The sequence below is a fragment of the Castanea sativa genome, chromosome 1 (assembly GCF_040712315.1).
Source record: "Castanea sativa cultivar Marrone di Chiusa Pesio chromosome 1, ASM4071231v1".
NCBI lineage: Eukaryota > Viridiplantae > Streptophyta > Magnoliopsida > Fagales > Fagaceae > Castanea > Castanea sativa.
The window spans coordinates 33,289,006-33,313,315 of record NC_134013.1 but is presented as its reverse complement, the minus strand read 5'-3'; the positions used below and the strand labels follow the sequence as shown (position 1 = coordinate 33,313,315).

General features: G+C 39.3%; 1 protein-coding gene across 1 annotated transcript; it reads left to right on the top strand.

The window, feature by feature from the left end:
* The first annotated feature begins 419 nt into the window (after positions 1 to 419).
* On the top strand, positions 420 to 23,185 carry LOC142625399 (uncharacterized). Its single transcript, XM_075799070.1, has 3 exons — positions 420 to 876; positions 22,998 to 23,113; positions 23,174 to 23,185. The coding sequence occupies exons 1-3, from the start codon at positions 420 to 422 to the stop codon at positions 23,183 to 23,185; spliced, it is 585 nt and encodes a 194-aa protein (XP_075655185.1).
* Positions 23,186 to 24,310: the final 1,125 nt, after the last annotated feature.

Here is a 24,310-nt window from a genome sequence, read left to right as displayed (position 1 = left end):
ACCCGTGGACCATCCACATGTCAATACCGTACCGTCATGCTTCAAGGAGAGATCCATCTCCTATTTTATCCTCTTCAACATTCATATGGAGGGCCTGTCGCAATGCCATTCCATCAAAACAAGCTTTGGTGAGAAGAACCATTATTGCCGACTCAATCTGTGACCGCTGTAGAGTTGATGCCGAAGACCCACTCCATGCCTTGTGGTCATGCACTAAGCTTGATATTGTCTGGGCAGACCAATCATTATGGAATTTCCGAAATTCAGTCGGTTTTGCTGAGTTTAAAGAACTAGTCTTGTGGATAATATTGGAGGGTAAGTAGCTGGAACTTTTGGCAGTCACAGCATGGTCAGTTTGGAATCAACGGAACCAGGTCCGTTTACAAATTCCTACTACTGCTCTTCACCACGTTGCTGCTATGTCGAAAGTTAGCTTGAACGACTTCCACATGAAGAGACAGGAAATGGAGACCCAGGTACAACGGAGTTGTAAAATATCACACAATCGATGGTTGCCTCCTCCAGTGAATGTGGTAAAGATTAACTTCGATGGCGCCGTTTTTTCAAAAGAAAATAAATCTGGTGTAGGCGTGGTGGTCAAGGATGTGAAGGGCTTGGTTTTAACTTCATGCGCAAAGGTAATGCAACAAGCTTCGGAGGCAGTGGATATCGAGTCATTGGCAGTAGCAACAGCTTTGTCCTTTGCAAGAGATCCTGGTTTTCAATGTGTTGTCTTGAAGGGAGATTTGATGGAAGTGATACAAGCTTTGAGGGAGAATGCACAATCCTTAACACTTATAGGTTTGCTACTTGAGGATGTGAGAATGTTATCCCAAAATTTTGAACAAGTGCTTTACTCCCATACAAAAAGAGAAGGTAATTCTGTAGCTCATAATCTGGTTAGATATGTTTTATGCATCCTAGATTTTTTATCGTGGATGGAGGATGTTTCACCACACATACAAACTGTTTTACAAGCTGATTTAGCTTGCTTACATTAATAAAGTTTCTATTTTTCCCCCTCAAAAAGAAAAAGAAAAAAGCTTTTAGCATTTATATACAGTTTTTTAAATCTCCACTTTTTGTTACTTTTTTGAAGTACAAGTAAACCATAACAAACATTCAGCAAAAAATTAAATAGGCTGATATCAAACGCACACTAAACATCCTAATATTATTAAATTAAGTTTGATTTTCTAAAGCCAATTGGATCAAGTATGTTCTTTTCTATAAATATTATAGTTGATTCTTTATTTATAATAAAATTATGATCACATGCAACGAAAATTAACAACAATTTTACAATATACCTCCTAATACCTCACACTTGGGCCTACACAATCTACAATTTAAATTTTTATAATGGTCCAAGTTTGAGGTGGTAAGAAAATTATGGCATGTTATGAAATTGTTGTAACTGTTGCTATGACTGTAGTTTTATTTCTCTATTTATTCATATATTTATTAAATAAACATGTATAATACTTATTTGGTAAAACATTTATGTACATTGCACTAACTAAGGGCATGATTGGTACACTAAAATATAATACCTATTATTTAATTTAGCTATTTAATAGTTTGATTATATTTTTATTACAAAAATTGGCCTGATTTTTTTATAAAAATTGGCCTAATTTAGCTATATAATAGTTTGATTATGATTGCACTAACTAAGGGCATGATTGGTACACTAAGGGCATGGTTTTTTTTATTATTATAAATAATTATTCTTTAAAATGAGAAATAACTATTTCTCTTTAAAAAAAAGGTTGTAACATCCTTTCCATAGTTTGTGAATAATTTATCAAATTAATATATTTTCAAATATACAATATTATTTCTATATGAAAATAATAATTATCAAAATATAAAATCATCCAAAAATAACATCTCTCTCTCAAATTTAAATTTTTTTAAATATTTTAATTGTAAGTAAAATATTTCCTACATATAGATTTTAAGTTTTATTCTAATGTTACTACGTACAACTTATAACACCTTTTATTCTGAGTAATAAAAATTATGATTTGTGTTGTATTTCCCATTCAATGTACCAAACATACCCTAAGTTTTTTTTTTTTTTTTTTTCATTTTAGAAGAGGGTATTAACTAGTTAAAGGAAAATATATATATATATATATATATATATATATATATATATATATATATATATATATATATATATATATATGATAAACAACCCTTTACTTACCATATTCAACTCCTAATCATTTTTTTCATGTGAGACTGTAAATATGCTCCTATCCCTGTAGTTTGAATCATTTTTCTTCTAAACCCCTAAGTAATTTGTGTATTAGGAGGGGCCAATTTTTTTATTAAAAAAAAAATTGGCAACCCCAGTCAAGCTACAAAGCTTTTGGCTCCACTATATATATAAAGTAAAAGGTAAAAACACCCCCTTGGACTCTAAGTTAAAATCAAATTAATCCCTTGATCTTCTATTTAAAATAAGAAACCCCTAAATTTTGAGAATTATTGAAATTAATCGTTATGGCTATATTATCGTTGTCATATCATTTTTTTTGTTAAAAATTTATTTTAGAATATATTTTAATTAAAAATTTTCCCCTATGTCTTTTATCAACTAAGGAAGATGAAAAATTAGATAGAATGATTATTTTGGGTATTTTTCAAAATTCACAAACTTATAATTTCAAATTTACCAAAAGTTATATTAATAAGTGTTTCTGCATTTTTACCCTTTTTAATTTAAATGTGGCTTTGATTTTTGGGGGGGGGGGGGGGGTTGGGGAAGAGAACTGATTTCAATGATTAAAGGATCTAAGAATATAATGAAACCTTAATGAAAAATTTGGGGGGAAATTTGAGTAACAGTGATAACATATATCAAAGTTAAAAATAAAAAGTGTGATCAAAATGATACAATTATATGCATATGAACTACAAATTAAATAAAAATAATTGACATGTTCATATGAGAGAGAGAGAGAGAGAGAGAGAGAGAGAGAGAGATAACTTTTGTGGTCCCAATTTAGCAAAGTCAATAATCATATTAGTATTTTCTTACTTTTATAACTAGTGTCAATTGAAATTGAGTGGCACCTCCTAGTATTTTCAACGAAAACATCAAGAATTCAAAATTTCCTTCCCCCAACCATGGAATTATCAACAACAAAATATGAAACTATATACCCTATAAGATCATTTACAATATCCATCATAAAGAGTGTGTGTGTCCAGGGGCGGAGCTAGAAATTTTAGTTTGGGGGGGCCAAGTTGTGATGTTAATATATTAGTTAAGACAAATCTCTATACACACACATATATATAAATTAATTTACTAAGAGAATTTATTATCTTCTAAATTTTAATGAGTATATAAAAGTCATGTATTTCTTCTTGTAAGTGCACAATTGCACCTGGCCCTAAGAACAGTTACGGGCTCAGGCCCAATGAGCCTTAAACAATATGAATTTGTAGAGTGTGGGCTTGAAACCCAGGTTAGAAGTGTCTAAGGATTAAATGACAAGCCAAAGATTGCAAACACTTGAAAACAACAAGGAATATTGTAAATCAACCTGCTCGGACGTAAGCCGAGAGCTGTTCTTATATTATCTCTTTATATTTTTTCTTTTTCTTTTAGATTACAAAGAAGGGCCCGCTGATTCTTGTTCTAGGTTGCTCCTTAAATACTCCTCTTTTTGATACTTTGTACACGTGTTGCCCCAACTCCCCCTTAGCCTAGATATTTCTTTTCTCAGTGCCTTTGAACAGTAACCAGAAGTTTCCCTTCCACTGTTCAGGTGTCACTTCCCCATTAATGCGGCCAGGGTGGTAGGTGCAGGGTCTTTAATGTGGAGGTGGCAACCTTTATCTTTGGTATTTCTCTAACATCGGTGCTTCTAGGACATTCAAGGGTTCACCCCCTTTAACCATTGGTCTTGACCGTGTCATTCCCTAACCTTTACCATGAAATCTTGGGTTCCCCGGTGTCCGTCCGAAGGGAAATTCACCCTCAGCTGGATCCTCGGATCCTCGGCGTATGGGCCGACCCGTAGTACTAACAAGTTCTAAACCCAAGAGCGGGTCGGCCTTCCTTAGCATGGCCCAAAGGCCCACATCCCCATCGGGGTCTTTTTACTCCCCACAATAGCCCCTCAAAACTCTAATTTTCAACGTCCGAGGAGAAAAATAGGATTTTGATCTGACGAGAACCTACTCCATACACTTTGTGAGTGACTGCACGTGTGGAAATCGTTTCGCGTCCCAGAAGATGCCACTTGGCGGTTTTATTTTCAAAAACGCGCGCATTTATTGCTGTAAGCTACATCTTGTCCCTCACGTTCAACGGCGAGATGGGTATCCAACGGTCCTCGTTACTCCACGAAAATTTTGGCGGGACGAATGTAATTTCGAGGCCGCTTTTCCGCACATTGTGACGCTTCGGGAACCTGCGCCTTCATTTAATTCCCCAGGGGCTAATCCCATCAAAACATCAGCAATCATACTTTGCCTGCAGAAAACCGTGAAAATTTGCACACCTTCAACTTTGTAAGTTCTTGCTCTCTCTATTCTTAACCTTTTCTCCTCGGATAGAGTCCTCGGCTGTCCTCGTAGATATTCTCCCCTTTAGAGTTTAGTCTTTCGTTCTTTTCTGATGGGTAGGTTTAAGTGTCTAGTTGATACCGCCGCTGGAATGGAAGGCTTCAGAGCCAAGTATAACATTCCCGGCAATGTAGGTTTAAAATATTGCCTGACAGAAGCCGTGGCTGGTTCTAGAAAATAGGGAGAGGTTATCATCCCGATGATAGCCTTTATAAAGGGTGGGATGACCCTCCCAATGAAACCTGTAACTAGGGAGTACCTTCGCAACCACCGGTTGTGTCCCGATCAGTGCCTCCCAAATGTTTTTAGAGTTTTGGGTAGCGTCGATGCTTTAAACGAGCAAATGGGTCTAAACCTCACCTGGCACGATGTCGTCTTTCTGTACGAATCCCATAAACTCTCCAACATAGGTTACTACATTAAATCCCGCTCCAGCGTCGTTAGGCTAATCTCCTGTTTGCCCAAATCCAACAAAGGCATGAAGGATGACTACCTGATCGTCTCTGGGAACTGGCACGACGGCCTCCACTGCCCAGTTGAGTGGGGAAATCCAGGTGCGACACCTTAGGATTAACCTCCCCAACTCACAACTTCCCTTAATACTCACAAACATGCACACTAACATGTATTTACATTTGTTTAACTTTATCACTTGCTATGTGAATCTGACCATGTTGTTTACTTTCATGTCTTTCTTTGCAGATAAGCAACACGTGCGTCCACGCTTGAGCCACTGCAGCGTTGCCGATCTAAACCGAGTGCTTCGCTCCGAGGTGTTTGTCAGCGAGGACTTACAACTTAGAGCTGCTCATCTGATTCTGGGGTACACTCCCATCTCTTCGGACTTCCAAGAGATAGAAAACGCCATAGTCGCGGGTGACTGAAGACGAAGGAGAATAAACGTAGCCCGACCCCACCTTTTGGACGACCACGAGCTCCCTAACGCCCCTCACACCGTTTTGTACAACCAGCCCATAGCGGCAATTCCCCTCGTCGTGCACTCTCAGGCAACTGTTGTTCCAGAAGAGCAGGTGTCTTCTTCACATACACTAGACGAAGAGATAGGTCAATTCCAACTTGAAGACACCAAAAGACCTCGAGGGAGCCAGTTCGTCGTACTCTCTGACGAGGAAGAAGAAGCCACTGAGGCCTCTGGAATTGCAGGATTGATCGTTGCCCAACCAGAGGACGAATCCGAGGAGGAAATGGACAGGATGAAGGGTCTCCTGACCAATAGAGCTGCGAAGGTTGTTGAGAAAAAGACAGGGGCAACCCAAGCTCTTCCATCTTTGCCACCTCCCCCTCCTCCAGCCGAGCCGAAACTTCCAGCCGAGGATCCCAAAAAGAAGAGAAAGGGGGAGGCCGAGGGGACGATCAGCAAGGACCCCAAGAAACCACGACAACAACTTCCACCGGTTCAGCAGCAGAAGCTGGACAAAGGCAAGGGTAGGGCCCGCTCAGTTGAAAGCGGGGAGATCAGGGACGAGGCCGAAGTGCGCCGAGCACCGACCACCTGGTCCCTTGACTTAAGGCTGGACGGTGCACCCATATCCTGCCAATCCAGTATAAGGGCGGTTCAACAAGGCCATGCCCACCACTTGGCCGAAGTGTTAGAGCGCCCTTCACTCGCCAAGGACATGGAAACCTTGGAGAAAATGAGCCAGCCACAACTATTCCTCTCTTTAAAAAGGGATTTAGCGCTGGTAAGTTTAACCCCTTTAGGAAGATTCCAATTTTTAACAATATCAAATTATTCATAAGTGCCTTGCTATATTTGACTTCCTCGCACTTTACTGCAGGCCATTCAAGAAGTCTTCGTAGCCAATAAATTTATAGAAGATACTCGGAAGAAGGCCAGCCGAGTTTGAAGTCGGCCGGAGACCGAGAAGTCCTTGGGCACGGCCCTTTGCCGGAAAATGAGAAGCTTACCTCGGAGGTGGCTGATCTAAAGAGAGAGAAGAATGGGGCCGAGGCGAATTGAAGACCATGAAGTCCCGGATAGAAGGGCGGCGCAAGCTCCTTCACAAAAGATGATGAGCTCTCCCAAGCCCAAAGGGAAAGCTCGGATTTGGAAAAGGAACTTGCGGCCGATGAAGGAAGAAGCCGCTCATTCCAACGCTCTTTACAGCCGCCGGCGTACGAGCTATGAGGCAGTGGGTAGCAACCACCGAGAGAGCCGGCGAGGCCTTCGCGGCTTTGGCCGGGAGTCGTCGAAAAGTACGGGGAAGCCCTAAACGTAGCTGGAGTTCCTCTATCCTCGGATCTGAGGAAGTCCGAGAACGTTTGGCTTCCCCTGGAGATACAGGAGATTGAAGAGGCTCCTACTGCTACTCCTACCCCTGAGTCAACTCTCCCTGCTCTGCCTCCGATGATCCCACAGCTAATTCCAGATCCTACAGAACCTTCAGGTTCCAACAAAGAGAAGGAAGGAGGCGGGGATGCAGAGAAGGACTTGAACCAGAAAGTGGAACCCAACATCCTTCCAACGAAGACAGCAGACAAAGGAAATCAAGTCCTGACTCCCTTTGAGCTGGAGTTGAGAAAGACCGAGGCCACCAGTACCTCTCAGCAAGACCCCCCTCCAAAAGCTTAGGACCTAGCTTTAGGACTTCTCTTTTTCCATTTTTGAATTAAATATGTAATGTATATTCGAATGATTAATGAAGAACAATTTCATTTAATTCTCACTTATGTTGTATCCATCTTACTTTATTCTTGTTATATTGGTTATAAAGATTGCCATTAATACATGGTCAAAAGGGGGCAGAGCAAACAAATCTAACTTCACGTTTTGCACGATCATAACCTCCACGCAGTCATTCGCGTGTTATTAAAAACTTAATAAAAAGTGATATGGCTAACATGTTTAAACAATGCCTTGGTTTAAAAAAGAGAGACCTCGTATAATGATTAAAACCTTATAATGTGTAGCATTGTTTTTAGTAGGATGTAAGATCCGAGGACCACTCCTTCCTCACATAAATTTGCTTAATACTTTTAACGAAATAAGACTTAAGATCCGAGTTATTGAACGGTAAGGCACCAACTCCCAGACACAATAAGAAGTTAACTTTGATCAAGTTTATAGTCCGAGGACAAGACTTAACTAATTTTCCATTTGATTCTTTAGACCATTAACTTCAAATGTTAATTTTCCCAAAGTAGGAGGTCTGAGGACCCGGCATAACTAAGGTTCTGTTTAACAAATGACAAGACATCAATTTCCACAAGGTTTGTGGTCCGAGGACTACACTTAACCAAGTTTCTGTTTGATTCTTAAGAACAGTAACTTCAAATGTTAATTTCCCCAAAGTAGGAGGTCCGAGGACCCGGCATAACTAAGGTTCTGTTTAACAAATGACAAGACATCAATTTTCACAAGGTTTGTGGTCCGAGGACTACACTTAACCAAGTTTCGTTTGATTCTTAAGACGGTAACTTCAAATGTTAATTTCCCAAAGTAGGAGGTCCGAGGACCCGGCATAAGTAAGGTTCTGTTTAACAAATGACAAGATATCAGTTTTCCCAAGGTTTGTGGTCCGAGGACTACACTTAACCAAGTTTCTGTTTGATTCTTAAGAACAGTAACTTCAAATGTTAATTTCCCCAAAGTAGGAGGTCCGAGGACCCGGCATAACTAAGGTTCTGTGTAACAAATGACAAGACATCAATTTCCACAAGGTTTGTGGTCCGAGGACTGCACTTAACCAAGTTTCTGTTTGATTCTTAAGAACAGTAACTTCAAATGTTAATTTCCCCAAAGTAGGAGGTCCGAGGACCCGGCATAACTAAGATTCTGTTTAACAAATGACAAGACATCAATTTCCACAAGGTTTGTGGTCCGAGGACTGCACTTAACCAAGTTTCCGTTTGATTCTTAAGAACAGTAACTTCAAATGTTAATTTCCCCAAAGTAGGAGGTCCGAGGACCCGGCATAACTAAGGTTCTGTTTAACAAATGACAAGACATCAATTTCCACAAGGTTTGTGGTCCGAGGACTGCACTTAACCAAGTTTCTGTTTGATTCTTAAGAGCAATAGCTTCAAATGTTAATGATACTCATAACTTTAAAATGTTCACTGACAAAAGCACATTTTATTAATAATAATACCTTCTAAGATTGTTTACATTCCATGGGCGTGGTACAATTTTTTTATCTAGGTCAGCTAGCCGATATGACCCTATGCCGGCTACTGAAACAATGCGATAGGGGCCTTCCCAGTTGGGTCCTAGTTTACCCCAAGCTGGGTTCCTAGAAGTTCCTACGACTTTTCTGAGTACAAGATCACCAGGTGCAAGCGGCCTTAGCTTCACATGGGCATCATATCCCCGTTTTAGCTTCTGTTGATAATAAGCCATTTGGACCATAGCTGCCTCGCGTCGTTCCTCCAGTAAATCAAGACCTTTCTCCAGGAGTCCCTTGTTATTCTCTGGGGTAAAAGAACTTGTCTTTAGGGTGGGGAAACCATATTCCAAAGGTATCACCGCCTCGGCCCCATAAGTCATAGAGAATGGCGTTTCTCCAGTGGACCTGCGCGGTGTGGTCCGATACGTCCACAGAACATGAGGGAGCTCTTCTACCCATTTGCCTTTCGCATCGTCCAACCTTTTCTTAAGCCCACTGACTATGACCTTGTTAACGGCCTCGGCTTGCCCATTTCCCTGAGGATAATATGGGGTGGAGTACCTATTTATGATACCCATGTCACTGCAATAATTCCTGAAAGCTTTGCTGTCAAATTGAACTCCATTATCTGATATAAGTGTATGTGGTATTCCAAATCTAGTGACGATGTTCTTCCACACAAATTTCTTGGAATCAACATCTCTAATGTTTTCCAAGGGCTCCGCCTCGACCCATTTAGTAAAGTAATCCGTTCCTACAAGCAGCCATCTTTTGTTACCTGCTGCCCTCGGAAACGGCCCCACTATGTCCAATCCCCACTGTGCAAGGGCGAGGACTCGGAGAGGGGGTTAAGAACTCCTCCGGAGTTGATGGATGTTAGGGGCGAACCTCTGGCATTGATCACATTTCCTGGCGTAGTCTTGAGCCTCCCTTTGCATATTGGGCCACCAATAACCCTGAGTCAGAGCTCTGTGGGCCAAGGACCTTCCCCCAGTGTGGCTGCCACAAATTCCTTCATGCAGTTCTTCTAGAAGTGCTTCCGTTGAGTCAGGGTGCACACACAGCAAATATGGTCCTGAAAAGGATCGTTTATACAGTTTCTGATCCTCGGACAACCAGAAGCGTGGCGCCTTTCGACGTATCTTATCTGCTTCCGATTTTTCCTCGGGAAGGATGTCATTCTTAAGAAAAGACACAACCGGGTCGGTCCAACTAGGTCCAGGCCTTACTAGATGGATGCGAGCCACATTGATGGGGATAAGAGTTGGCTTTAGCAAATCCTCCACAAGGATAATCCTGGGCAAACCCTGAGCCGAAGATGTCGCCAATGTGGCTAAAGAATCTGCATGGGTGTTTCCACTCCTAGGAATGTGAGTTAAGGCAAAGGAGTCAAATTCAGCTTGTTGACGTTTGACCTGGACCAAATATTCCTGCATTCTGGGGTCTCTAGCCTCCATGGTCCCCATGACCTGGCCGACCACTAACTGAGAGTCCGAGAACACATGGACTTACCTTCCACCCATTCTACGTACCATCTGCATGCCTACCAAGACTGCTTCATACTCGGCCTCATTGTTAGTAGCCGAGAATGCCAATCTCAAAGATTTTTCGAAGACAATTCCTTCAGGGGACATTAGAACAAGTCCAACACCAGACCCTCTCTGATTAGCAGCCCCATCCACATACACTTTCCAAGCTGAGGGCACTGCGGCCGTGATCACTCCAACTGATTTTGCATCCATGTGTGCTTCTTTTAGAGCTTCATCTAGCAACGGTTCAGTATACTCTGCCACCAAGTCAGCGAGGACCTGGCCCTTCACCGAGGTGCGAGGCTTGTATTTATCATCAAAAGCCCCCAGGATGGTCCCCCACTTTGCTATCCTTCCTGAGTAGTCGGCGCTACGAGGACTCGCCTCGAGGGGCACGGGTGGGTAACAACCACTGTGTGAGACTGAAAATAATGGGGAAGCTTTCGCGTGGCATGAACCACGGCCAAAAGTGCTTTCTCTAAGGGTTGATAACGCACCTCGGCATCACCTAAAGACTTACTAACGTAATATACCGGTCTTTGCACCCCGTTATCATCTCTTATCAGGACCAGGCTGACCGCGTGGACGGCCACTGCCAGATAAGCAAACAAAATCTCATGTGCCTCCGGACGAGACAGAATGGGTGGCCGAGAAAGATATTGCTTGAGCTATTGAAAAGCTAACTCGCAGTCCTCGGTCCAGTGAAACCCTTTCCACTTATTCAACAGTTGGAAGAAAGGATGACACCGGTCAGCTGACCGAGATATAAATCTGTTCAAGGCGGCAATCATTCCGGTTAATTTCTGGACTTCTTTTGGGTTCCGAGAAGGCTGCAAGTTCTGAATAGCCTTAACCTGTGTTGGGTTTACCTCTATGCCTCTATGAGTAATCATGTACCCCAAGAATTTTCCAGACCCAACGCCGAAAGAGCATTTTGAGGCGTTAAGGCGCAGCTTATACTTTCTTAACACCTGAAAGGTGTCAACCAGGTCTCTCACGTGTAAAGGTATCGTTTTGCTCTTTACCACCATATCGTCTACATACACCTCAATAGTCTTCCCCAACTGCTGTTCGAACATCCTGGTCATCATTCTTTGGTAAGTAGCCCCAGCATTTTTCAAACCAAATGGCATGACCTTATAATGATAATTCCCGGTCGGGGTAATGAAGGCAGTCTTCTCTTGGTCCTCCAATGCCAAGGGAATCTGGTGGTAACCTTGGAAAGCGTCCAGAAAACTCATCCTGGGATGTCCGACGGTGGCGTCCACCAGTTGATCAATACGCGGCATTGGGAACGAATCTTTGGGACAGGCCTTGTTCAGATCGGTAAAGTCCACACATACCCTCCACGTTCCATTCTTCTTTTTAACAACAACTGTATGGGCCAACCACTCGGGGTAGAAAACCTCTTTGATAGCCCCCGCCCTCTTAAGTTTAAGAACCTCTTCCTTCACAGCCTCAGGATGTTCTTTGGAAGATCGCTGAGGTGGCTGCCTTCTCAGAACAATAGCTGGGTTGACATTTAAATGATGACAAATGAAGCTCGGATCAATGCCTGGAGCTTCATAAGGATCCCACGCAAAAACATCAATATTGTCCTTCAAAAATTCTAACAATTCGATCTTCTCTTGGTGTGGCAAAAGTATGCCGACTTGGAAGAACCTCTCCGGGTCATTGGCCACTGGAAACTTCTCTAACTCCTCACAGTGTGTCTCCTCTCCTGTCACCATCCCAGATGAACCAGGAGCTGTTAACTGCTATAAGTCTTTGGTAATCAGAGCCGAAGATTCGGCTTCCGTCTGATGCAGGACAGCAGCCGATATGCATTTCCTGGCGACCGATCGTCGCCGAGGACCTCTTCAACACATTCCTCCAGGGGAAATTTAACCTTAACATGCAAGGTAGAGGAGACAGCTCCAAGAGCGTGCAGCCATGGCTGGCAAGGATGGCGTATATGGAGAGTACGCGTCAACCACAATAAAGTCCACCTCAACCGTTTCGAGCCGATCGAACGGGCAAACGAATCGGGCCCTTCGGCACAACGACTCTCCCTTCAAAACTTATAAGCGGCGAATCATAAGGAGAAAGAACTTCCAACATCAACCTGAACCCCTTGAATAGATCAGGGTAAATGAGATCTGCACCGCTGCCTGGTCTATCATCACCCTTCTCACATCATAGTTCCCTATCCTGAGGGTGACCACAAGAGCATCGTCATGGGCAGGATAGTCCCTACCTTATCCTCCTTGGAGAAACCTAAGACGGGCAAAGTGCCCTTCAACCTCTTCAGCCTGCTACCCACATCCTCGGCCTGAGGATGGGAAACCGCCATCACCCTAGTGGGACCTGAGCCGGTCCTACTGTGTGCGGCGAAGATAACATTAATTATTCCTAATGTTGGCCGAGATGAATTGTTCCTCTGGTTGTTTGAGCCAACTTGATCGACCTGCCCGGCGGCCGACACAAGTGCTTCAACTTTCCCTCACTGACGAGCTGCTCCAGATGGTTCCATAAGGTCCGACAATCTTCTCGGTAGTGTGGCCCACATCTGATGGTACCGACAAAAGAGGTTTTGATTTCTTTTCGCGAGGTCCCACGCCATCTTATTGGCCATCGAAGAAGGGCTCTTTACGAACTTTCTCCGAATGGCGATGCCTTGGTTCTCGAACATAGTATTTAACTGAGGTGCTGCCGAGCCGCATTGCCCGAAGTAATCCCTGCTCGGCTTGTTGTTGTGATTTCTGTCCGACCTGAAATCCCTTCTCTCTCCGGCGGATAGCCTTCTCCTTTCCCTTGCCCGCCGCTCGGTCTTCCTCTACCCTTTTGTACTCATCAATACGATCCATAAGGCGGCGTACGCCCGGACGGGCTTTTCGTCAAAGACTTTCTTAGGTCGTGGTCAGTAGGAAGACCTACCTTAAAGGTATTAAGCGCCACCTCATCGAAATCACCATCTATTTCATTAAACATTTCCCGAGTATCGGTCGGAGTATGCCTTCGCCGTCTCCCCTTCCTTCATGGCCATGGATAGCGAGTCCAATGGCCGAGGGACTCGCTACACGTAATGAACCGCGAAGCGAATGCCCTAGTTAGCTCCCCGAATGAGCCTACGAGACCCCGATTTGAGACCGTTAAACCATCTCATAGCCACAGGGTCCCAAGCTGGAGGGGAAAACTTTACACATCAGAGTCTCGTTGTGAGAGTGCACTGCCATCCTCTGGTTGAAGTGACTCACGTGCTCCACCGGATCAGTCCGGCCATTATAGATGGTAAAGGTGGGCTGGGTGAACCTCCTGGGAAGCCTCCCCCTCTCAATCCTCCGTGAAAACGGAGATTTGGAGAGTTGGTGTAACGCCCTACTCATAGCGTCGTTGCCTAAGCCCCTAGAAGGAAGATTCTTGCGTCTGCGAGCTGGCCGGTCGTCCTCCTCACCGGAGGACACTGAGCTGGCAGATGAACACGATCTCGAAGTGTAGCCAGCTCGCCTATCCTCTTCCGAGGAAGGATTAGGTGAGGATGATGAAGGCCTACGTCTGGCGCGGCGTAGCTTTCTCTTTAAACGGTTGATCTCCTTCTGCATGGTTTTAGAACCGTCCTCCTGGAGGGCGCTACCCCCACCATGAGTATGGCTAGCGCTTGGGTACTCTGTATGGACACTTCCCTCACGATCCCTTCGATGTTCAAGTCGCTCGAAATGGTCCTCCGGTTGTGATCCCTGTGACTCTGCATGGTGAGAGCCTAAGCCTGCCATAATATCCCTACCCCTTCTAGACTAGATTCCCTATAGACGGCGCCAATTGTAAGTGCACAATTGCACCTGGCCCCAAGAACAGTTACGGGCTCAGGCCCAATAAGCCTTAAACAATATGAATTTGTAGAGTGTGGGCTTGAAACCCAGGTTAGAAGTGTCTGAGGATTAAATGACAAGCCAAAGATTGCAAACACTTGAAAACAACAAGGAATATTGTAAATCAACCTGCTCGGACGTAAGCCGAGAGCTGTTCTTATATTATCTCTTTATCTTTTTTCTTTTTCTTTTAGATTACAAAGAAGGGCCCGCTAATTCCTGTTCTAGGTTGCTCCTTAAATACTCCTCTTTTTGATACTTTGTACACGTGTTGCCCCAACTCCCCCTTAGCCTAGATATTTCTTTTCTCAGTGCCTTTGAATAGTAACCATAAGTTTCCCTTCCACTATTCAGGTGTCACTTCCCCATTAATGCGGCCAGGGTGGTAGGTGCAGGGTCTTTAATGTGGAGGTGGCAGCCTTTATCTTTGGTATTTCTCTAACATCGGTGCTTCTAGGACATTCAAGGGTTCACCCCCTTTAACCATTGGTCTTGACCGTGTCATTCCCTAACCTTACCATGAAATCCCGGGTTCCCCGGTGTCCGTCCGAAGGGAAATTCACCCTCGGCTGGATCCTCGGATCCTCGGCGTATGGGCCGACCCGTAGTACTAACAAGTTCTAAACCCAAGAGCGGGTCGGCCTTCCTTAGCATGGCCTAAAGGCCCACATCCCCATCGGGGTCTTTTTACTCCCCACACTTCTATTAGACATGTACAAAAATTTATTATTTTCTACCTAGTTTAATTTGTTAAACCTCTTAAATTATATGATTTTAATATAATTTCTCTTTCTTTTAAGAGTACAATTGAAATGACTCAAAATGGGGGGGGGGGGGGACTTCAATTTTTACAATATGCATCACAACATGCAAAATTAATATTAAAACTAGCTAATTAATGAGTAAGTGGGTACTTGGGATACATTAATATTAAATAAGTCAAATTATGGATAATTATTTAGTACTATCAAAGTAATTTTCTTATTTTATATGAATTAATGGTAGGTTTCATTAATTAAATTTATGATGAGATCTTCACCATTAATATAAAATGAAAGAGTATTACATTATGATCCTCTGAGAGGATTAAATATTTTTCTAAAAAATAATAGATTAATGCTTATCTATATATATAAAATAGGTGGAGCAGAGAGAAACTCCAATTGCAATTCTAAATTAGAATCCTAATTTTGTGCCATATGTCAAGATTCAAGTGGTTCCATTTGTCTAAATTTAAGTGGATCAGTTGTAATTCCGGTGTGCTCTTTTTTTTTTTCCACACCTGCGTATTTCAAGGTTCATCTCCCCTTCTCCAATAATAACCTTCATATACAGCTCCATTGTTGTTCAATGAATACTATGGAATTTGACAAGAATCTCTCGGTATCAATGATGCATGAATTTGGGTATTTCTGTATCTTATATAAGAAGAGGTTTTCCATAGATTCGGATTGTACTCACAATTTTAAGGTCCTGGTTTATGCTTTCTAAGCTTTGATTACTTCTTTCTTTCATCTGTCTATACTTTCGTTCGTTTTTGTGAATAATTGTTATTGTTTAATTATAAATTTTTTTTTGTTTTCCTATCATTGATGTTGCATATTTATTTTCTATTTTTGCAAGGGAACTCAGAATTTTAATGGTCCTGGTCTATGGTCTGCAAAATGAATTCCAACCATTTTTAAGATTTGATTACTCATTTCTTTCATCTGTCTATTGTTTCCGTCCTTTTTGTGAACAATTTTTATTCTTTAATTATAAAAGTTTTTTCGTTTGCCTATGTTAATTAGGTTTCCCCTAATTGCGTAATAGTATATGTTGTAAACAGCTTATTGTCTTGACAAATGTCGTTTATATTTTCACAGTTTATGTCCTTATTTGCTATGTTTTTTTCCCCCACAGGAGATTGTCATAATATTGGAAACTTTGTTGCCAACGAACTGAGTCTTTAGAACTACTGATTTCCTTACCAAAGGCATAGTCATTAAATGAAACATAATTTTTAATTTTAAGATAAGCCAGGAATATTTTGTAAATATTGAAAAAAAGACAAATCAAATATGAAATTCAAAAGCATAGTCATTAGACGGAACATAATTTATAAGTTTAAGATTAGCCAGGAGTATTTTGTAACTCAATGGATAGCATCCTTTCTTGAATTAGTTGAATCATAGTTCAAATCTCTCATAATTTTTGTAACCATTCAATTTTTTTTTTTTTTAAATTGTAGAAAAGATCTATATTTAAAAAGATTATTTTCTTAGTGCATGAAAGCCCCGATTAAATAAATAAATAAATTATTTTAATTCTTTAATATCTTGGTCTAATGATAAAAAATAATCATTATAAAGTAAATATTATATATTCCAATCATATTGAATTTAAATATTTAATTAATAAAAAGGTAGCAGTAACTTAATTTGTTATATTTGATAATAACTTTAAATCAAGTGGGTAACTAAACAATTTTTTTTAGTTCATTTTTTATTTTTTTTTCTATTTCATGTTGGACTATAACATTACAAATCAGGTAATAACTCCACCATTTTTTTCGTAGTTATATTTTAAGTTGGACCATGACATGGTTACAAAGTAGTTAATTAGGTTTGCCACGTTGCATTATAAAAAGCTAGATTTCTTATTTTCTTTCATTTCATTTTTGTCAATTTGAACATAAACTAACAATGTTATACTGACTTATACATGACAATAATTATATCATATCAATTAATAATTCATGTCACATTGAATAGTAACCCCACAAGTTTTTGATAATTTTTTTTCCAAACTATAAATTATGACAAGAGTCAAATTTGATGGGTGTTGACACCTCATTTTGCAACCTGCATTTAACCTCACCTGGAGGGTAAAAGAGTAATTTTTTCTTGAAAATATGCATCTTGATTCTGGTCATTAGATCCTTAATCTCATTTCACTAAAATGATCTGGAAGTTGTAACGATCAAATCGACTGGTCATAAGCTCTAATCAGACCATCAAATTGAAAATTATCATCGAATTAATTTTTAATGGCCGAGATGCACTATCACAAATTGAGTCCGATTATATGTGATTATGAATAATTGGTTCCAATTAGTTATAATTATAATCAATTTGAGATTAATGATGTGTCATAATTTGATTGGTTATGACTACATTTTATGGTAAGGTTGCACACACCTAATTAATTAGATAGTTAAATATTAATTATTCAATGAGTAATTTGTTCAATTATCTTTTAATTAGAGTAAATTTGGAATCAATTAAGTTTGAAATGATAGTGATTGGAGCCATTTAATGTTAATTGAGAGCTAATTTGGGACCTATTAATGTTAATTGTACTGAAATCATTTTCTAACAAATGACCTCTGCTCACCATTTCATCGATATCTCTCAGAATATTTTGAATCCGTGAATGAGGTTCATTTTCCCAGAAACTAGACATTTGGGGCTTCAATTTGAGCATAAGAACGAGACAATTCCGATCAGAATTGAGTCAGATATGATTTTTCAAAGTTGGCTCTACAGGCTATTACAGCAGCTACAGGAAAACTAAATTTTTGGCTTGCTCCTCACTCCCACCAATCTCTCCATTTAATGCACCAAATTTCCCCAAAGGCTAAAATGAAGTCTAAGTTCATGATTCTTTGTCAACCCTCATTAATGGCCTTCCATTCATATTTCCTCCACCACTACTATATAAACTCCCCCTCTCCTTCATTCCAAGACACACAAAAAAACCTCCTCTCTTCTCCTCTTTTGAGTTCTAGAAAGTTGAGTAGTCTTGTCATATCTTGGTCTTCTTGAGACGCAAGGTATTGAGTGAGACTCACTCTTCCTCTCCTAACTCTTCTTTTCCTCCACCCTTAGGACCTCTCTCAAGAGTCTTCTCATCCACCATATGGATCTTGCATGAAGGTATAATTCCTTTCCCTAATTAATTTTTTGTGTTGCCATGATGAGAGTTTAAGATTAAAGTATGATAATAATCATTTAAATTCCTTTGAATATGTTTGAATGTTCTTAATTGTTCTTATATGTTCTTCACATGTTCTTGGTTGTTCATCACATGTTCATGCATTACACTAGTTTCGATCTTAAATCCACATCAAAAACATGAAAAATATGCTTGTTTAATAATTCTTTTAAATTCTTGAATCTAGGATATCACCATCCACACACATTCACTAAAATTTATTTTTCAATCCAAATGTAATACTTAATAAATTGAATTAGGGTTCATCACATGCACACACACTAAATTTAACATGCAAATTGATTGACATATTGGATGATATGATATGAATGTTGGCCATCATAGTCTAGAAGACTGGTTTCATTGGGCAAGGTGGGTGCCTAACACCTTCCCACCTTGTAACATAGCCTCCGAGCTTAGATCAAGAGTTAGTAAAACCAATGTTTATCCTTGTAATTTTCAATTTTTAGATTGTAACTAGGAAACAAAGTTATGTACTTTATCTTAGATTGTATCTAGGACCAAAGCCATATAATTTTCCTATGATCAATGTAAATTCAATTGAAAATTAATAAAATAGGGAATTTTTCAATTTTGGTTTTCTTATTTATCCCAATAATTAAATAAGTGGCAACTCCATTGTAAAACCCTTAATCTAAAGGGGAAAATATAATTAGTCAAATCTCCATTTTGAGAGGCAATAACACGACTCCACCCATTCACATGAGTTTAGCCCAACACACCATAAAAAACGGGCTGGGGGTGCGGTCTCTCACAGTGGCGACTCCGCTGGGGATATTGAGGGCTAAGCTTCAATTAAGTTATGGTGGCCAACCATATCATTGTTTGTTTATTGCTTTTTGTATATAATATATCTAATATGTCATTATATTGCATGTCAGGCATCATTTGCTTGAATGAAATTTATTTTATTTGTGTGCTAGCTCGGAAGCCCGATAGTATTAGCCGTGGATTGTGGTCTTCTTGAGACTCTCATACCCAGCGGTGAGCTTACCATCCACCGCAACAAGGATCATCACGATTATGCCATGGTGGTTCATAGGGACAAACTGTACTGTTCGGACCAACGCGGCGCGCTTGGCGTCACAAGTTGGGAGGTACAACGTCTTAGCTTGTGGGGACCTTTAGCCTACCTTCTACCCATGTTGTAATGACCCATAGAACCTATCTTTAGGTCGGTCCATGTAATTTCATTTCATTACACGTGTGTGGATGTTGTTTGAACCATGATGACTCTAGTCCAACGCTTGAACACATCATAATTGTTTGAACCTTGTATGCTGTGAATGAACTCAAGCCCAAAAGCCTATGATTGAACTCTACTTGATATGGAAACCCAAAATTGTTTCTTGAATTGTTCTAAGCCCACCACTTGAGCCCATCAAAGGTGTATATGCATGATCCACATCAAAGGCCAGAAGCTCACAAGATGCATGCCTTCCAAGTGTAAGGTTCAAGCCTTCCAGAAGATCATAATCAAGGTTCAAGCCATTTCAAGCAAATACCAAAAGATCAAGGTTCAAGCCTTCCAAGTGCAAACCCAAGTCATTTCAAGCAAATACCAAAAGATCATAATCAAGGTTCAAGCATACCAAGTCTCAAGCATCCTAAATGGACCAAGAAGAAGCAAGCGGCCCAACTTTGCCTCACTCCACATTTGGTTTGCAACATCATGGTTAAGCTTAAAGTCTACTTTTTATTCTATGTTTCTATGTTTCTTTGAATTCTAAAAATCCATGTAGCATTTGATGCACTTTGTTCATGTGTGTGTGTATATATATATATATATATATTTTTTTTTTTAAATTCAAAAAAAAAATCAAGACTCCCAATTCTTTCCAAAAAAAAAAAATCAAATAAGAAAATGTTTGGACTAGGGGCATTGGGCCTTTGAGTCATTTAAAAAAAAAAAAAAACTTTGAACTAGAGCCATTGAACTTCCAAGTGACTTTTTCAAAAAGACCCAATTTTTTTCTTTCAAGATTAAAAAAAAAAAAAAAAAAAGAAGTCTCCTTTTCAAAATTGTACATGAGGATCCCTTGGACAAAACATTTTTTAAATCTTGATGTTTAAAGGCTTGAGCAATCAACTTGTACCAAGGAATGATTAATTTCATTTGATCCATGTAAAGATTTTTGCTACTTGACTTAGAATATAAGAAGAATTGGTCTTAAAAGGCAATAAAAAAAAAAGCCATCCATCAGAAAATCTCAAAGAATCCATGCACTCGATCCAAATTTCAAGGATCTTTTGTTTCATAACATTAGAGCATTCATTCTTTTTCTTTTAAGATGAATTTATTAAAAGAGCTTAAGTCACTGTGCTTACAAGCAAGCATTACTAGGGATAGGAGGCCATCTTTGGTTAAACAAGATTATTCCCTAATACTTAGAATGATCATTATCCATTGCTAGTCCATTTGCGCCTTTAAACACTTAGCCTCTTTTTCGCATGAACCCACTAAAATCTTAACCTAGGGTGGGAAAAACCAAAGTATGCATGCTTTAATCTTATGTTGAGGACGAGTCAACCTTGTAGCTTTGAAGCTAATTGATAAATCTCTCCTAGAAGACATGAAAGACAAGTGGAGAATTCATTAGGCTAAAGACAAGAGATCGTCAAAGAGAAATGAGATTTCACACAATCGTGGAAAGAGAAATGAAATTCCATCAATGTGAAAAAAAAAATAGTGTTCGTAAAGTTGAAGAGCCTAAAATTCATTGTGCCAAGAGGAATACAAGATTCATCTAAAGAATTCATCAAAAAAGGAAAAGATTCGTCAAGCATAGAAATGTGCAAGCGCTTTAAGGCAAGAAAGATGTATAGAGAGTGCATCAAAATGACTTAAGCTAAGAAAAACAAGAGATGCAAAAGATCCCTAAAAAGTTCATTCAATCAAGAGATGAAAGATAGCACCCAAAAAAAAAAAAAAAAAAGAAGCCTGCTAGGCTGAAAATCCAAAATGGCGGTCTAGGCAAAAGTTAGGGCTAAAAAAAAAAAAAGAAGAAGAAAAGGAAAAGGAAAAAAATGGAAAATCCTACCAAGTTGGAAACTTGAGGATGCAACCCAAAAAGAGAAGAATTTTACAAGATGAAAGTCTAGAGGCATGATTCAAGAGGAATGAGCATAAAAAAAAATGTTGATACAAGTTACCAATGAAGACAAGTGAAAAGATGACAAAGAAGAAATGGGAAAATTCCTCTAATACTTGATTTTTGAGTAATGCATACTTGGGGGAAACATCATAGGAAATTTTGAGCCTTTTATATCTTTCATTTCATAACCTAAACCCGGCCTACATTAAAATCCATGAGTAAAGACCTCCGTGAAGTCTTGCTAGTTGTAGGCACATCTTAAACTCTAATATTATTTTCTCTTGAAGTAAAAAGGAAAAATTCTTAAAATTGTCAAACCTCACTGGATGATATGTCTAAGGAGAAAAATTCTCAAATCCTCAAATGACTCAAAAGAATTTTCAAACTTGGAGCACTCTTCTTGTTTGCACCCAACAATGTGATTCCTAAATTTCATTTCTTGATTGCCTTTGGAGACTTAATCTGATGATGTTCAAAAGGATGAAGCAAATTTGATTACATGAGTTTAATGATCTTGATCCTTCCTAATCAAAGAGATTTGTTTGATTCTTAAACACTTTGATTTGCCAAAATGGTTTTTCAAAGGATCACCTCTTGTTCATAAAAAAATAAAAATTAAAAAAATAAAAAAATAAAAAGAGAGAGGAAGAAAGAAAGAAAGAGAAATCTCATTTCCACAAAAAAAAAATCATTCTTTTTCAAAATTCAGTTCTTTTGAACTACGTCTTGACTTGATCCTCTATGAGAGAGGTACGTAGGCAGCCTTTCAAAGGTCCGGTCCCAATCACCCAAACAACCTTGGGGAGCAAAGTAAAAAATGTGACAAACTTGTTTGGGTGTAAGTTAGGCTAAGCCTATTTGTTTTGCATCAAGCGTGCTTAAACTTGGGGCATTGGCCTATTTATATTGTTTGCGGATATGTCCTTCTAGCATGAAAGCATGTTTTCATTTGAGGCATCAATCCATTTTTTTTTTTTTGTAAGCATGTCCACATTAGAGGCATTGACCAAAAAATTTTCATGATAACTGGTTTCTAACAAGCTAGAGAAAGAAAGTCATTTTGCAGGAACCAATGATGGTGGACCGTGATCTTCTTTCGTGTTCCCCAATGGTCGCAATATCAAATGAACTCAGCTTTAAGCTAAGCATGGAATATGCCCCAAGCTAGGGGCATTGGCTAAGTACTTTCAATTCATTTCAATGAATAAATCCATTGCTAATTGAAATTATCTTTTTGTAGAAATTAAGCAAGGACTTATCTAGCAATCCGCATCAACTTCCAACCAAAGTTATTCTCATTCAAAGGATAGGTTTTTCCAAAAAAAAAAAATCATCATGAATAAATCTTCATCACTTTTACTCCATCTTCTTCACTTTTTGATAATGAACAAATCTTCATATTTCAAAAAAAAAAAAAAAAAAAGACAAAAGACAAGAAAAAATTTTCAAAAAAAAAAAATTCAATTCTTTGTAAATTTTTCAAAAAAAAAAAGGGGAATTTTGAAAAAAGCCTTAGGCCTAGGGGCATTTGGCTTGTACTTCTTAGGTTGCTTTCAAAAAAATTGATCAATCAAAATTTTCAATTCCTTCAAAAAATTCAAGATTTTCAAATTTTTCAAAAAAAGAAAATTCATCTATCAAAATTTACAATTCCTTAATAAAAAAAAATTAAAAAAAAAAAAAGCGTTTTCAAGATTTCCAAATCTTTCGAAAAATTTCAATTCCTTCAAAAAATAAATTCAAGATTTCCCAATTTTTTTTTTAAAAAAAATCAAAAGTCCCAAATGAGAACTTCATTAAATTCTTCTTCAGGAAAAGAAAACTATGATCCTCTTCCATATTCTCCAGTGGTGCAACATCAAGTCAACTATCCATCCTCAACATTCATCGAAGCATGGCATATGTCCCAAACTAGGGGCATTCGTCAGGTATGCCAAATTCTTTTTAATGAATAACTCTGTTACTAATTGGAAATATCTATTTTGCAGGTACTAGGGTAAAAGACCCACACACATGAGCCAAGATCCAAAAATCCTAAGTCCTTTAAAAACATGAGATAGGATCCAGAACCTTTGGTCCTTTGAAAACATGAGCCCAAAGCCTAAAAAACCTTTGGTCCTCTGAAAACATGAGCCAAGATCCAAAAATCCTAGGTCCTCTGAAAACATAAGTCAAGATCCAGAACCTTTGGTCCTCTGAAAACATGAGCCAAAGCCTAAAAAAAACCCTTGGTCCTTTGAAAACATGAGCCAAGATCCAAAAATCTTATGTCCTCCGAAAACATGAGCCAAGATTCAAAACCTTTGGTCCTCTGAAAACATGAGCCAAAGCCCAAAAAACCATTGGTCCTTTGAAAACATGAGCCAAGATCCAAAAATCCTAGGTCCTCTAAAATCATGAGCTAGGATCCAAAACCTTTAGTCCTTTGAAAACATGAGCTAAAGCCCAAAAAACCCTTGGTCCTCTGAAAATATGAGCCAAGATCCAAAAATCCTAGGTCCTCTGAAAACATGAGCTAGGATCCAGAACATTTGGTCCTCTAAAAACATGAGCTAAAGCCCAAAAAACCCTTGTTCTTTTGAAAACATGAGCCAAGATCCTTGGTCCTCCATATTTTTTTGACCTCAGGTAAGCATGTCTTGTACTCATTCAAAAAAAAAAATTGCATACATGAACTATGTTTGGACCTGATCCTCCCACAAAAAAGTACGTAGGCAATCTCCTTCGTGATTCGGTCCACATTTTGATCCACAACATGACTGCCTACATTTTTATCTACATGCATCATACATTCACCATGGTTAAAATACTGATTGCAAAGTTAGGTGTCTCTTTCATACATTGACATTCGCTTTTCAAGCTTTGCCAATGAAGGACATTATGTTGACACCTCATTTTGCAACCTGCATTTAACCTCACCTAGAGGGTAAAAGAGTAATTTTTCCTTGAAAATATGCATCTTGATTCTGGTCATTAGATCCTTAATCTCATTTCACTAAAATGATCTTGAAGTTGTAACGATCAAATCGACTGGTCATAAGCCTTAATCAGACCATCAAATTGAAAATTATCATCAAATTAATTTTTAATGGCTGAGATGCATTATTACAAATTGAGTCCGATTA

Bases quoted from the DNA above. Each gene is read 5' to 3' on its own strand.
- LOC142625399 (XM_075799070.1), top strand. From the start codon at position 420: ATGTCGAAAGTTAGCTTGAACGACTTCCACATGAAGAGACAGGAAATG. The intron at 877-22,997 runs GTAATTCTGTAG...ATTCTTCTTCAG, and splicing joins CTCCCATACAAAAAGAGAAG to GAAAAGAAAACTATGATCCT.